General features: G+C 58.6%; 1 protein-coding gene across 3 annotated transcripts in view; it reads right to left on the bottom strand.

Moving 5' to 3' along the window:
• The window catches only part of PRKCZ (protein kinase C zeta), a 101,421-nt gene that overhangs the window by 11,669 nt on the left and 74,806 nt on the right, over nucleotides 1–14,946 (bottom strand). For all 3 annotated transcript variants that reach the window (XM_086715439.1, XM_086715441.1, XM_086715440.1), the window contains 3 exons: nucleotides 13,983–14,035; nucleotides 11,130–11,318; nucleotides 8,203–8,300 (listed from right to left, as the gene is read on the bottom strand). In XM_086715439.1, coding sequence (XP_086571565.1) covers nucleotides 8,203–8,300; nucleotides 11,130–11,318; nucleotides 13,983–14,035 — 340 coding nt within the window. The remainder of the gene's footprint in view (nucleotides 1–8,202; nucleotides 8,301–11,129; nucleotides 11,319–13,982; nucleotides 14,036–14,946) is intronic.

Here is a 14,946-nt window from a genome sequence, read left to right as displayed (position 1 = left end):
GGGCTGGTCTGTGGTCCTGGGGTAATTCCCAGGTCGAGGGGTTTGTTCACTTTGCAAACCTGATCAAGCCCCAATCCCGGTGGAGGAGGAGCTCTGCCTTCTTTGCCAAGGCGGCGGCAGACCTACATTTTCCTCCGTTTTTGGTCTACAGATAAACCTAAGACTGCTTTCGGCGTTTCCTCAGAGCAAAACTGCACCAGAGTCACAGGGCTCACCTCCCGCTAGTGGGTGCCTGGCACGCGGGGCAGCTCACGTGTGGCACGAGTCCCTTCACCCACAGCCCCTCCCAACCCAGAGGGGGGCCGGCGACAGGTGGAGGAGGCCTGGGGCGGCCCTTCAGCCTCGGATGGCCAACCTCTGCCCAACTCCCCCCAGCCTGCGTGTCCGCCACCAGGAAGGGAAGGAAGCAGGACTGAGGAGCCCAGGTCCGCGCCTAACCCTGCCCTGACCCCCCACCAGAGGGGGACCGAGGGGCTGTGCCCCGCTGGCTGCAGTAAACCCGGGCATGGGACCCCCACGGACCCCCACAGAGCCTCAGAGCGAGAGCCCAGCGTGCACTCACTCCTCAGAGCCGAGGACCTAGCACCCCCTCCCCCACATCTCCCCACCCCTGGGGAATAAAGCCCCCAGCCCCCCAAAACAGTCAGACGGAAACACCGATGCCACAGGATAGAGCGAGCTTGGGTCAGGAGGTGATACTATGAACTAGGTAGGGGCCGGCGCGACCTGTTTGTAAATAAAGCTTTATCGGGACACTGGCGAGCGTCGTGTCTCCGTGCTGGGTAGGGCTGCCTGCACCACGGCAAACACTTCCGACACGAACCGAGCGGCCCTCAGAGGTGAAAATCCTTACTGTCTGACCCTCTGAGAGAAAGTGCAGGCCCCTGGTAGGAGAAATAAGAAGGGCTCATGCGGCCTCACCGAAGCTCGGGCAGTGACCTCAGCACATCCGCGCCTTAACGGTCTGCCCGGTGACCGAGAGGCAAAGCTCTACCCCTCCCCTACTTCACACGTGGGAGGCCGGGGCGTGCAAGGCTAAAGGACTCCCTCGGGGTCACGGTCGCTCTCGACGAGACCTGATGTCACACGAGGCCGGGGCACCGAGACCCCAGGCTCAGAAGCCCCGCTTGCACACCACGGGGGCCGTCGCCCCCCCCTCCCATGAGTGAACGGTCCCGGGAGGAAGGAGAAGCCGCTCGGGGGACAGAGGAAAAGAAGAACTCGTGGTGAACGGCAAGGAGGGGAGGCAGGAGGCAAGGCCGGTGAGCCCCCCAGGACCGGACTGGTCGATGATGGCAGAGAGGTGCCGGCCAAAGGCGGAAGCTTCCGGAGCGGGAGACACTCCAGAACACACCCACCCGTGGCTGGGGCCTGGAGGCTCGGCCCGGGGACGCAGGGGCCGAGCTGGGGCAGGCGTCCTCACCCGGGAGAGGGAAACACAACGGCTCAGGAGGCCACCTGCGCACGGAACGGAGCAAAGCAAAGCAGGAGAGGCCACCGCCGCGAAGCGGCCACAGGACGCCGGCGGGTGCGCGTTCCCGCCAGGAAAACGTAAAAGTCATGTGAACAAAGGCTGGCAGGCAGAGGGGGAGGCGGCTCCTTCCACAGCCCCAGCCCCAGGCGTCTCGCGAGGTCCTGCCAAGAGACGCCAGCGCAATTGAGAATCTTCTAGAGAATACAAGAGAAAACTCAAAAATCCAGTGAGGACGGCGCAAGAAGCGTACAGAACGGATATTGGTGAAAACTCCTAGAAGAACCACCCGCAAACCAAATCTAAAAGCACATTGACAATAATGCACGCACGTGGCCTTGTCCCCCAGGGAGCCAAGCAAACATCAACCCCACGTGTACCTCGTGACGGCACAGCTCAGGGGCTTAGTAACGGCTGCGTCCCAACATGGTGGGGACACTGACACGTCCTTTCTCCCTTTTACTTTTATTCTTTATTTTTAAAATGTTTATTTATTGTGTGTGGGGCGGGGAGGGGCAGAGAGAGACTCCCAAGAAGGCTCCCAGGTCAGCACGGAGCCCGACGCGGGGCTCAAACTCACAAAACAGGAGGTCACGACCTCAGCTGAACTGACTCAGGTTGCTTTTCAACCGACTGAGCCACCCGGGCACCCACGGCCACGTTCTTTCTGGACGGTAAACTAGAAACAAGGCCACTATCCCTGCTGGTTACTGGCCTGTCCGCTCTCAGCCTGTCCGGAACCTTCATGCAACTCCTGGGGCTGGGAGCCCGCGAACTGTAGCCCAGGTTCCCGGGGGAGGCCCCGGAGGAGACCAGGTGACAGTCGTCCAAGCGTCAGGAGGGGACGGCTCCGGCAGGCGAGGCACCCCTTCTGCGGATGCAGAGCCCGGTGTGACGGCCGCAGGTGGGGACACCGGCCTCTGCCGTCCCCCACCTCCCCGGCCTCTTGCGGGAGCAGGTGTCTGTGTGACGCTCGTCAGGTGGCTTGGTGCCACTTTTCCCACAGCAGCTGCCGATGCGCTCACGGCGCAAACATCAGAACACTCCCACGAGGTCGGGAAGAGGCCAGGCTCGCCCACTGCCACCCGCCGCCCGCGCGAGGCAGCACGGGCCGCGTCATCAGAGAAAGAGGTGAAGAGACGCGTGGACGGGAAGCGAGGGGCGGCCTCCTGTCTACCAGCGTTCTAAGCACACGTCTGAAAAGCCAGGAGGGCGCGAAGCTTAGCCGGCCGCTCTGCGGGGAGGAAAGAACTCGGGCCGGAACGACACCAGGGAGTGGAGACTCCACACGGAGAAAACTGTACCCACGTCAAAAAGCAAACAGCAGAAAGGAAAAAATAAGACGCAAAAGCGTGACAGTGAAAATCCAGGGTGCTGGGGGTCCGCTGAGTTGTCTCCCCCCCCCCCCGGCATTTCTCTGCATTTTAAGACTGCACAGGGGCGCCTGGAGGGCTCAGTCGGGAGACAGTGTGGCTCTTGATCTCGGGGTCGTGAGTTCGAGCCCCACGTGGAGATGGCTTTAAATAACTAAATAAATAGAAAAATAAAATTGCATAAAGTTTTTAAAAGAAGCTACTCTTTTCTGTGGCCTCTGAGGTCAAAGTCTGTCCTGACAATTTCCTGGACACGAGGAGCCCTGGGTTCGTCTGAGCCCGAGTGAGAACTGTCCTGGGCCAGGATGACTTGGCCTCATGGCCTCATCCAAGTCAGGTCCCCAGGTGCTGAGGGTGCAGTCCCAGGATGCCGCAGAGCATGGCCTGCGCCCAGGCTCCTCTGTCCTCAAGCACACGGCGATAACGCGCCTGCCCCCAACTTGTCCTGGCCCCAAAGCGGCCAGTCGACTCTGGATGAGGAAGACACAACCACCCGCTTGCACACAAGAGCAGTGTATGGTCCTCGGTGGCAGGAGGGCTCGGCCCTGAGGCCCTGGGAACGGACACTGGTCCCTGAGGGCCCCTCACCATTCGGGGCTTCGAGACGGTCCATCAACACTGCCCTCGATGTTTCCAAAAGCAGTGCCGTCTACCTGGGCTTGTGAAGGTAAAGCGGAGAGCCCCCCAAAACCTCCTGCAGGTGGGACTGAACGACCCTCCCCCCACTATGCCCTCCCTGCTGGGGGGTCCAGGGCCCAGGCAGTCCCACCGTGGGAACCGGGTCGGGGCCAAATCTTAACCCTTTCGGACGGTCCAGGTACAAAAGGAGCAAATGTATCGATGGCTCTGCCCCCCCCCCCCCACGTGACACCTGCTTCTTTAATTCCAGGCTCACATTAAATCATGACTCTGACAAGCGTATTGTAATTTGAATGCACGGTGGCTCACGCGCTCACAGGGGAGGCGCCCATGCTCCTGCCCCGCTCACGGCCTCCCTCTGATCTCTCGGCCTCCCTCTGATCCCACGGCCCTGAGGCAGCCTGGTTTTCCCCCAGCCCCCAGGGACACGGTTTGCTTCTGCTCAGCCGCCTCTCGCCTCCCAACCATCCCCCGGCCTCCACCGTGTGCACAACCACGTGCTGCACGCGAGCTCTCCCGCACTCTCGGGGCTGCTTGGGGATCCCGCCTGGCATCGGGCAACACACTTCATCCCCAGCTCTGCTCTGAGCCTTCCCTTCAGGCCTCCGTGTGCCCACAGGGCCTCTGCTCATGTCCTGACCCCACGCTGCCAACCCTCCTGGGGACTGGGCTTCGGGCTTCCCCAGCACAACACCACCTCGCTGGGAATTGCCGTCGCCTCGGTTTCCCCGGAGCCTAAATGGTTGTGCACAGCTTCGGGATGGCCCCTTACATCTACAAGTCGTCTCCTGCTCCTTCCTGACACACACCAGCTCACCTGGGACACATCCCTGCCACCTGCCCCGCGGAGAGGCGCTAGGGCCGAGCTCCAGCCCCCTCCTCACCCCTGCTCTCAGGGCCTTCCCGGGCCGTCGCTCACGCACTGCGGTCCCTCCTCGAGCCGGGGCCATTACTGAGTCCCGGCTGACATCTCTCCAGAGCTCCAGGCAAGTATTCGAGTGCAGTTTATAAAGAGCACACAGAATAAGACTGGCTAAGTGGCATTTAATACCTAGACACCACTTTGAACCAAGAGCAATTCACTCGAGTGTCTAAGTCGGCGGAGAGCGCACGAGACTCTTCCGCAAACAAACAAGGGTGTAACAGGCTCCTTCTGTTTCTGAGCGAGCACGCCCCCCACGCGGAGTGAGGGTACTAGGATAAACCGAGGCACACGGAACAGCCAGTTAACTGCGAACGGTGTAACGGCAGCGTGCTCATCTGAGATCTGAGATCCCGCGAAGTGAGAAAAGTGTCCCCAGACTACAACTTCATGGGGGGGTTGCTAAAAATAGCCACGTTAGCCCATTTTTCCTGGAACGGCTCAAACAGAAGCAATTCCTGTTGAGGCAACTTTGCAGTTGATTTTGGCCGCTCGCTGGAAGACGGGCGGTCGGTGCAGCGCTGACGTGGTCCCTCCGCGACGCAGGTGTTTATTTTGTATCACAACACGACTGCACTTGTTTCGTGACGTTCGTGGCGATATTATTGCCGAGCCGTAAAACTTGGGGTTTCCGCGTAGCCACGAGCACGGACGCGGCCGCCCCGAGAGGCAGCCACAGCTCCGGTGGCTGATCATCCCGCGGTGTCGGTGGGCGCTGCTGCCCCCAAGGGTCCTGTCCCCGAGGCCGCCCCCACCCCGCACGCTGGGGCCTCGGCACGGCTCCTGACTTTAGTCCCTGGGGGGGTCCTGCTGGCGGGGGGGTTTGTGGGAACAGTGCTCACAGACACCCGACCGCAACAGGGAGGCTGCTTGTCCCTCGGGGCCCCGACACCCCGCTGGCGGTGCCTCTGTTCAAAGGCACAGCACCCACGTGGACAGAGGCCCTCACAGGGGCCCACGTCCACGCCCAGGCGGCCACGGGCTGGGCCCGTGTCGACGGCTCCGTGTCCTACTAATCCCACAGGAGCCCCACGAGGCAGCAGCCCTGCAGCCCCATTCCCAGAGGACACTGGGGCACAGAGAGGCGACCCCGTGCGAGGTCGCACCGCCGACAGCGGGGCTGGGCCTCCAGGCAGAAAACCGGGGGCCTCCCAGCTCTCTGCTCTAGGGGGTCTCTCGGCGAATCGGGGTGACCTCCCAACTGTGTAAGCGGCTTTGCCAAGGCCGACTTGCGAGGCAGCCCGTCTGCCGGAAGGACCCCCGGGCCCCCGGGACCAGAACCAGGCGGTTCTCCCCTCGTGAGTCCGCATCTCTGCCGTGGATGGCTCAGGTGCGCGCGGGACCTGGAGCTCTCCTCCGAGCCGGCTGTGACACCTGTGACCCCCGCTGATGTGTGAGTCGCGTTCTCTTATCCCCGTACCAGGGACTTGATTGTACGTTCACAAAACATGCTCTAAACTCCACGCCTGCCTCCGAGGGGCCAGGTGTTAACCAAGTGCTCAGGACACAAAACTGCCCAGCACCACTGCTGCCCCGGAGCCGGAGCCAGAGCCAGTCGGGGAGGCAGGTACGTGAACACAGCTCAGGACAGATGCCCCAGCCCAAGCAGCCAAGCGTTTGGTGCTTCCAGACAGACTGACAGATCCTGTGAAAATGAGAGACAAACCTGTCGTGCCCGTTAATTATTGCCCCCCGCCCCCAAACACTGTAAACAGATCTTCTAAATGTCCATTTGAAAAGCGGTGGGGCGTGAGGTTGTGTCACAGGGGTCACAGAAAGACACGGAACGGACAAGCAGTCCACCTGGGCACATGACACCCCAGGCCATCTCCGGGGGCAGAGAGGGCTATGCTCCAGGCAACAAAAATGGGAGTGAAGTTGGAAGTCTGGCCTCCCACACCCACATCCCCGCGGTTCGTAGAGAGAAATTAACCAAAACACAAGTCTTTTGGAATCTCGCCATTCGGGAAGGATACGGTTGGGATGGGCTGTCTTCCCCTGGGCGTGTTCCATGATTCCCAGAGGCTGCGGCCAGCGCTAAAAGGACGCATGGAGAGAATGTACCGAAACACAACAAAGGGAATCTGTGACTGCCGGGCGTTTCCAGAAGCTCTCGGGCAGGAGGGGAGGTGGGAGGGGCTGAGACCAGCTGGCAAAGTGGCAAAGGGACGGGGCGGGGGGGGGGGGGGGAGCCAGGGTGGAGCCCGGTCACAGCAACCTCATCCACATGCCGGGGAGCCCGGATCGTATCGCAGAAGCGACTGGGAAAGTAGCCCGAGAAGCTTCGAGGCAGGAGAAAGACACTCTGGACCTGTGTTTTCCAAACATGGCTTGGGCGCGACGTGGGGGAACAGAGACCCGAGGCCCCAAAGAGGCCGGGACTCAGGCTGGAGAGAACAGAGGAATCTGAGACACACTGAGGAGGTGCGATCAGTGAGACCCAGGGAGGGAACAAGGACAAGGTCATTTATCCCAGGTGCTTTGGACACACAGGTGGCAGCCAGTACAGGTGGGCCAGGGGACTGAAGGTCGGGAGGGAGTTGCGGGTGGACGTGGGACTGTAGGAGTCGCCGGCCTGACTTACAGCTGAGCTGAGTTACCACGAGCGGGACAGACGCTGTCGTCCTCAGAAAGGCCTGCTTGCAAGGCTGGCCCTCGGCTGACTTGCCCGGTAGTAGCTCCTGCCACCGATCAGGGAGGGCGGCCCCGCTGGGCACCAACAGTACGCTTTCTGCTCAACACCTGCTCGCCTTCCGGCAGCCCAGAGTTCTGCTATGTGCCAGGTGGAGGGCGCCCCTTTGTCGGCCCCCAGTAGCCACCCCAAGCTGTCACAGTTCCTTGCTGGACGAGCACAGGCATCCTGTGTGACTCTGCCCTCAGAATCTCCCGCCTGCTTTTCTCCTGAGTTGGCCCCAGGCGTCTCTTTCCTTTGCCAGTTTTGCTTTATACCCTTTCACAGCAAGAAATCTTCACCTTGAGTCCTACTATGTGCCGGTCCCATGAGTTCTCCTACGAAATCACTGAACCTGGGGGTGGTCTTGAAGACCCCGACACAGAATGTGGTCAATAATTTTTCAAATAAACAAACTGGGTGAGTTCAAGTCAACTGGCTGAAAAGAATTCTAAATATGTATTGACTATCCTAGACCAGTAGTTTTGAAGCCTTTTATTTTAGTTTAACTTTTTTTTTTTTTTTTTTTTTAGAGAGCGAGCGAGCGGGCACGAGTGGGGTTGGGGCAGAGGGAGAGGGAGAATCTTAAGCAGCCTCCGCGCCGTGGAGCCCAATGCAGGGCTTGATCTCATGACTGTGAGATCATGACCTGAGCTGAAATCAAGAGTCGGATGCTCAACCAACTGAGCCACCCAGGCCTTTTAAAACAGCAGGATTCCTATATATCTAAGTTTATGAGCGAAGACGTTGGTATTTATTTATTCATTCATTCATTCATTCCTTCTGCTTGTCGGTAAGACCTGTAAGCACAGAAACCCACCTCCTGCCCACAGTGGCATCCCAACACCTGACCCCAATGCCTATACGCCTAGACTCAACTCAGTGGGATGTTTTCATTGAATATTTTATGAATGCAGTGAAATAATTTAGGTTCAGATGCATGACATTTACTTAATATGACACCAGCTAATGAGAATAACAAAGCTAGTCTGATGAGCCAAAGAAAAAGCCCCATGCTTGCAATTCAGAGGACCTCACATACGATAGTGAAAACCTTATGCCAACTCAGTTTCCACGTAGTTCAATTCAGAAAGCAGCACTCTTAGAAACACGTTCTTTTTCTTACCGACTTGTTGTCTGGAAGCAGGAATGTAAGCCGACCAGGAAAGGGTTGCTGGATGCCTGCTCAAACACATGCTTCTCTGTCTGTACCCAGTCAATATCCTGAAATAGAAACCAGGGTGTGTTAATGAGGCTCCCAAACACCCTTCATCCTGGAGAAGGGGGGCAAGAGAGACATGTCTCTCACCTCTGCTTGCAAGAAGACAGTGCACCCAGGAAAGGAAAATGCCCACTAAGAAATATATCACCATCACCACCCCCGCCATCACCACCATCATCACCATCAGCACCTCCGTCACCACACCTCCACCTCCACCGCCAGCTCTGTGCTGGCCTCTGGGTTGCAGGCTCTCCATGCACTGCCTCAAGGGCTCCCCACGGCAGCCTTGGCAGGTGGGTATTATCATCTGCACTTAAGACTCGAGGAAACAGGATGCACGCTTAAGCAGATTCACCAGTATCCCATCCCATGTCTCGCACCAGCTCCTGCCACAGGCTATCTCCCTCCCAGTCCACGTTGGACTCGGGGGCAAAGCCGCAAAGTCAAGTTACTCTAGAGCCACAATGATTCCACAGCTTTGATTCCATTCCAACCCCAAAAGCAGAGGTAGAGGAGGTTCCCAAACTTCCAGGTTAAACCTCTCCTCCTAGGGGTTGAGAAAGCGAGACGGAAAGGAATGTGTCCAGAGCGGCGCCGCCTGTCCCTGAAGCTTTTTGCAAACAAAAGAGTGCACTCTTCAGCGGACCAACGACCATGTCGGATTCGTCCTCCTTGGGCTCAGTCTGGAGCCCCCTCTCTCCCCCAGAAGACCCCCTGTGCACACCGGCTGCAGACCTGACGTCCGTGCAGGGCGCTCCCAGCCCACCTCTCCCTGAGCTCCAGCCTCGCTCGGGCGATGGGTGCTGGGTAGCCGCAGCGGGCATCTCGCACTGCAGAGGAGGCCTCCCGCAGCGCCCGACCAGCCTGCGCCATCCGTGCTCCAAAGGGGCTTGGGTCCCCAGGTGCTCAGGCGAAAACCCTGGTGAGTGGCCGAGACTCCCCTGCCCCCCTCCCTTCCCCTCCCTCCCCTCCCCCCCTCCCCCAGAGTCCAGCCGCCAGGGTCTCCCACTCCACTGCTGCCAGGCTCCCGAGTTTCCAGGGCCTGGAAACTTCCCCACTCGTACTCTCTGTTCTGAGTCAGAAGCCTGACATGGGGGTGGGCCAAGGGGGGTGGGGGGGGTGGTTCTTGACTCTTCTGTGCCTCCATCACCACATCGGCTTCCCTGGATGTCTGTGCTGCTTCTGTCTGTCTGTCTCAACTCTTTCTCTAGGACACCTCTCATTGCATTCAGGGCCCACCCACATAACCCAGGATGATCCCCCCAAGATCCTCAACCTAATTACATCTGCCAGGACCCCACTTCCAGATTCACAGGCTCCAGGGATTAGGATGCAGACATATCTTTTCAGGGGTCACCATTCAGCCCACTGCGGTGCCCCTACACCTGATGTCCACAGGCCAGACTCACGGTCACGGACACCGGGGTCTCCCTCAGACGCAGACACGCACACAGGCAGCCATGTGACATGCAGTCTTGCACACACACAGACACGTCCGTGACACGGGCAGACACGTAGCGACACGCCCGTGACACACGTGGATGTGCACACACACTCACACACATTCAGCTCCCACTCACTGACTCCCAGAGTCACACTCTTCTCGAGAGACCACCTAAAAGTTCCACCGCCACACCTTGGGCCCCAGGGGATGATCTGAAAACGCCAAGCATGAACCAAAGCAGTAAGTCTCTCCTGACCTTTTCTTTCAGTTCTACAAACTTGACCTCACACATTCCACTAACTTTCCAGTTGGCCAGGGTGCTGGGAGGGGGCGTCTGGAATCACCCTGCAGTGCTGCTGGCCAGCAGTGAAGACGGTAGCAAGCCGCTGCTTCTCTGAGCCGCAGTCTCCTCACCTGTGAGCTTAGCACTCAAGGGCCAGTTGGGCAGTCCGTGCACTGCACGAATGCACCCTGCTAGCAGAGCAAGTAAAAGCTCCAGTTCAGCCCCGCCTTCTCCCTCCAAACCACGAGTCGGGGCCAGGGCAGGGCAGCCTTCCTGGGTGCTCTGGCCCCACACACACCAAGCTGCCTCATGCGCAACAGGGCTGGGAGTCACAGGACCACTGCTACCTGTGAGCCAAAGACGTAGAAGCCGCACTCAAGTGCGAGAGAAAAAGACCCAACGTCCACGAAGCCAAGAGGCCCACGGAGGGATGCGCGACGTTACGAGTCGCCACGGGAGTGCAAATCTCACAGCCATCTCACACCTGCTAGGACAGCGGTAATCGAAAAACAGGAAACAGCAGTTCCTGGAAAGGGTGCGCAGAAAGCGGGACCCTCACGCGTGGCTGGTGGGAATGGGAAATGCTGCGTCTGCTGTGGGACCGCTTGCTGACTCCTCGAATAGCTAAGCCCCAGGAGCCCCGGCGCCCCCACTGCCGGGAAGACCCCCAAAGACCTGGACGCAGGGCCTGGAGCAGATGCCCGTACGTGAACACTCACGGCGGCACGAATCACAGTCGCCAAAAGGTGGAAGCAATCCCGATCTCTACCGACAGGTGAGCGCATAGACCACGTGTGGTCTGCTCACCAAATGGAGTCTTGCTCAGGCTTAAAAGGCAGGGCAGTTCTGACTACACGCAAGGGCCAGAGACAGGAGGCTGACGGGTGGTGCGGGGGGCAGGCGCAACGGCCGCACGGGGCTTCCTTCCGGGGGTGCCAACGGCCAACGAGACGGCGGGGACGAGGCACCGAGTATACACAAACGTGTACTTGGACATGGCCGCAGCGGTGAATTTTGTGACGAGTGTCTTGCTCCCCTTGACGGGACAAACACGGGAGCCTGAAGGTCCCCACGAAGGAGGCGCGAGCCCGCGCCGGCCCTCACCTCGTCGTCATGGACCAGCTCCTTCTTCACCACCTTCATGGCGTACATCTGGTCGTTCTTCTTCAGCCGCACCAGGAGGACCTTGGCGTAGCTCCCGCGCCCAATGACCCGAATCAGGTCAAAGTCCTGCAGCCCGAGCCCCTGAGATATTTTGATTCCATCCATCCCGTCGATAACCGGCTTGAGGTCCTGAGGGCGAGACAGAACGTGGGAAAGGGCGGGACCCCTCCCCGCGGAGGGTGACGAGTCCCTGCGCGTGGCCTGGAGCTCAGGGCACGATTCTGCTCACGGGCCCCGACTCTGTGCCCCGAAGACCACCCCAGTCCCACCACTCTGAAAGCCCGTCATTTCTGCAGACCGTGGCCCAGTCGCCAGCCACAGGCGGCCCTCTGTGGGCACGTGGGTGACGGGGGCCGGCCTCCCCAGGACAGGCTCCCCCAAGGGCTACAGAGAAGAACTAGCTGAGATCGGCAAAGCACCGAGGTCGGACTCCTGGAAATACATAATGAAACAGAAAGGTGATCCGATTAAGAACAGAAGCCTCCCTCCTAAGAACTGTCTCTGGCAAGGGTATCTGTAGGGGAAGCAGGGGGTAACTAAGTGCTCCTGACTCATCCCAGACAGGGAATGACCAGGAAGGAAAGTCAGGAAGTCTGGGCGCCATTTATCAGGTACTCTGGGAAAGCTGTGGTCCCAGCAAGGCAGAGCTGTCCTGAGGTTTTGTGGACGGAGGCTGCAAACTGGAGTCTGTGTGACTTCTCCTCACTCACTGGAATCATCTGATGCCCCACCGACCGCCCAGAGCCGGCCACACACAGGGCCGAGCCGAAAATCTCAGTCCAAAGCCGGGGTGGAACACAAAAGGGCAGCAGCAGGTTTCCCGGGACAGAAGGAGTAAATCGTGACCCTGGGATTTATACTGACAAATATGTTGGTCTCAGCCCCATTCCTGGCACGGAGTTCCCAACACCCCTGGAGCTCCCCACCTCACAGAAAATGCATTTTTTTATGTTAATGAGACAACTTTTGAGAAGCCCAGGCCACCTAACGATGGAGGTGATTACCAACCCCTGCTTATTATAGAGCGTCAGAACTCAGCCTCACCCCCTGACCTCCGGGGAGGGGAGAGGGGCCGGGGTTGGGCCCATTCTCCAATGGCCAAGGCCTCATCAGTCACGCCCCTGTTACGAAGTCTCCACACAAACCCAAAAGGACCACGTCTGGAGAGCTTCTGGTTGGTGACACGGGGAGCTGGCCTGGACGGAGCACGGACACCCCGCCCCCTTCCCCCAGCCCTGGCCCCGTGCACCTCCTCCATCCGGCTGTTCCTGAGTGATCTCCTTTTATCACAAACCAGGAATCCAGGAAGCAAAATATTTCCCTGAGGCCTGTGAGCCGCTTTAGCAAATTAACTGAACCCAAGGAAAGGGTCGTGGGAACCCCCGATTTACAGCTGGTTGGTCAGAAGCACACGCAGGTGGCCGGCCACCTAGATGCGTGAATGGTATCTGAGCCCTTCCCTTTGGGGTCTGACACTAGCTCCAGGCAGAGGGGGGTCAGAATGCAGCAAACTGTAGGACACCTGGTCAGGGTCCCCCAAGACTTGGAGAACTGCTCGGTGGTGTGGAAACAGTACAACAGACAAATCAAGGGAGGGTCTGATGCAAATAAAATCGGACAAAAGGTGCAGCTCAAGACCCGTAAGCCCTGGGCCCACTCCACTGTCTGGACAGAGAGGGGGCACTGGGGAGACTGAGCCCGCAGCAGGTGTTGCCACATCTGCGCCCCAAAGAGCCTCTGGGGGATTCATAAAGGACGTGCCCCAGCAAGACTGAGCCATGACAGGCCAGCAGCCTGTTTTCTGCAGGCAGGTTCTGGGCCGGCGCCCACCCACTCCTCACTGTCCCCCAACAGACTAACTTCGCCATACTGCATACCCCGTCCCCCAAAGCCAGAGGCCCCGTGCCCCACGCGGGCAGTGCCAACATCCTGCTGCTTCCTGAGGTGCCAATTTCCCAGTGACGGGAACGCCTGTCCTGTGACAGGAGACAGGAGAAAACGCAACGTTTGAACCTTAGGAGTGAGGGGAGAACAAGTCACTAGCAAATTCAGCAAGAGTCTATCAATCTACCTCTGACCCTGGACCGCCCAGCCATAAACATGCCCGAAAGAGGACAAAGGGCAAGAACAGTCCAGGGTGATTCCTCCACGTGGACCCCGGGAGACAATAAAAAGCTAGCGACCCCACCTGCCAGGGACCAGCTATCCCTCCTTTTCTCAAAGCCGAAGAGCATGGGGGCTCCCTTGTGGGGGTGGGGATGGCCTGTGCCACCCTGGACCAATGCGGAAAGAGCCCCACCACTGATTGGTGTCGTGGAAAGCTTCCTGTGTGTGCCAGGAGTGATCATTATCCAAACTGGACGGAAGAGGATCCTGAGGTCAGAGAGGTCCCCTGACCCAGGCTCACACCAGCCTGCGGCCTGGGCTCACACAGACCTGGCCAGTGACACCTCATCCCCCAGTTCCCCGTCGCTGAGAGAACCATGCAGTGAACGCTGCACCCTCACGTCTGCCACTGAGCAGTGGCTCCTGTCAGCCACACACGCTCGCTCTCTGTCCACCTAATGCTCTGGAGATCCCTTCTGCGCGAAACGCCAGAACCTCCGTGGGACTCCATCCTGAAGCCCTGAGTGAACGTCGCCCTAGGTGTCCCTCGCTTACGGTGAGGTTAGACAGGTTAGCATTCCCAAGCCTGTCTGGTTCCTATTTAAATTTCCATAACTGCCCCAGAAACGAGCTAATGAACTTATAAAAAAAAATTGGAAACACTAACGAGCCATCTTATTTACTCACCTCAGAATCATCTTTAATGTTGTCATGTTTCCGGCTTGAAGAAATATAAGCAACTAGTGAAGAGAGAAAGAAAAAACAGGGCATTCTAGGCATTGTCAGGAATGGAGCCTGACACACAGGGGAACCCAGGGCCCCTCGATCCTCTGGAGACACCGGTGGCCCAGGCCAAGTCTGCAGCATTCAGGGCGAATCACGGAGTGGCCACAGCTGACCGCACAGTCATAAGAAAATGCAGCTTCCTGGTCCCACCCAGACCTGCTGACTCTCCACCTCTGTGGGTGGAGCCTGGGAACCTGCATTTGTGACACATGTTCTCAGCGATTCGTGTGGAAGCAACTCTTCAAGAAGACTGTGGTATTTAGCTTTCCAGACACTGTTCTTAGAGTGTGCAGATGGATAGGTGGGCAGGCGGGCAGAAGAGGGGATGGTGGAGGGATGGATGGTGGAGGGATAGATGGATGGATGGGTGGATGGGTGGATGGACAGACGGACGGACGGAAGGAAGGAAGGAAGGATAGATAGATAGGTGGGTGGATTGATGGATAGTTGGATGGGTGGATGGATGGGTGGATGGATGTATAAGGGGATGGATGGGTAGGGGGGTGGGTGGATGGATGGATGGAAGGATGGACGGAAGGATGGATGGACGGATGGATGGACGGATGGATAAGTGGATGGACAGGTGGGGGGGGTGGATGGATGGATGGTGAGTGGATAGATGAGTGGACAGGTAGACAGATGAATAGGTGGGTGGATGGGTAGATGGACAGATAAGTGGATGGATGGTTGGATGGGTAGGTGGGTGGGTGGGTGGGTGGATGGATGGATGGATGGACGGACGCACGGACGGACAGACAGAAGGAAGGAAGGAAGGAAGGAAGGAAGGAAGGAAGGAAGGAAGGAAGGATGGATGGATGGATGGGTGGACAGATGAGTAGATGGATGGGTGGATGGACGGAAGGAT

Source organism: Puma concolor, chromosome C1 (assembly GCF_028749965.1).
Source record: "Puma concolor isolate L17-30 chromosome C1, mPumCon1.1.hap2, whole genome shotgun sequence".
NCBI lineage: Eukaryota > Metazoa > Chordata > Mammalia > Carnivora > Felidae > Puma > Puma concolor.
Note: the sequence above shows the minus strand (reverse complement) of the source record. Positions and strands in the feature narration are given on the sequence as shown.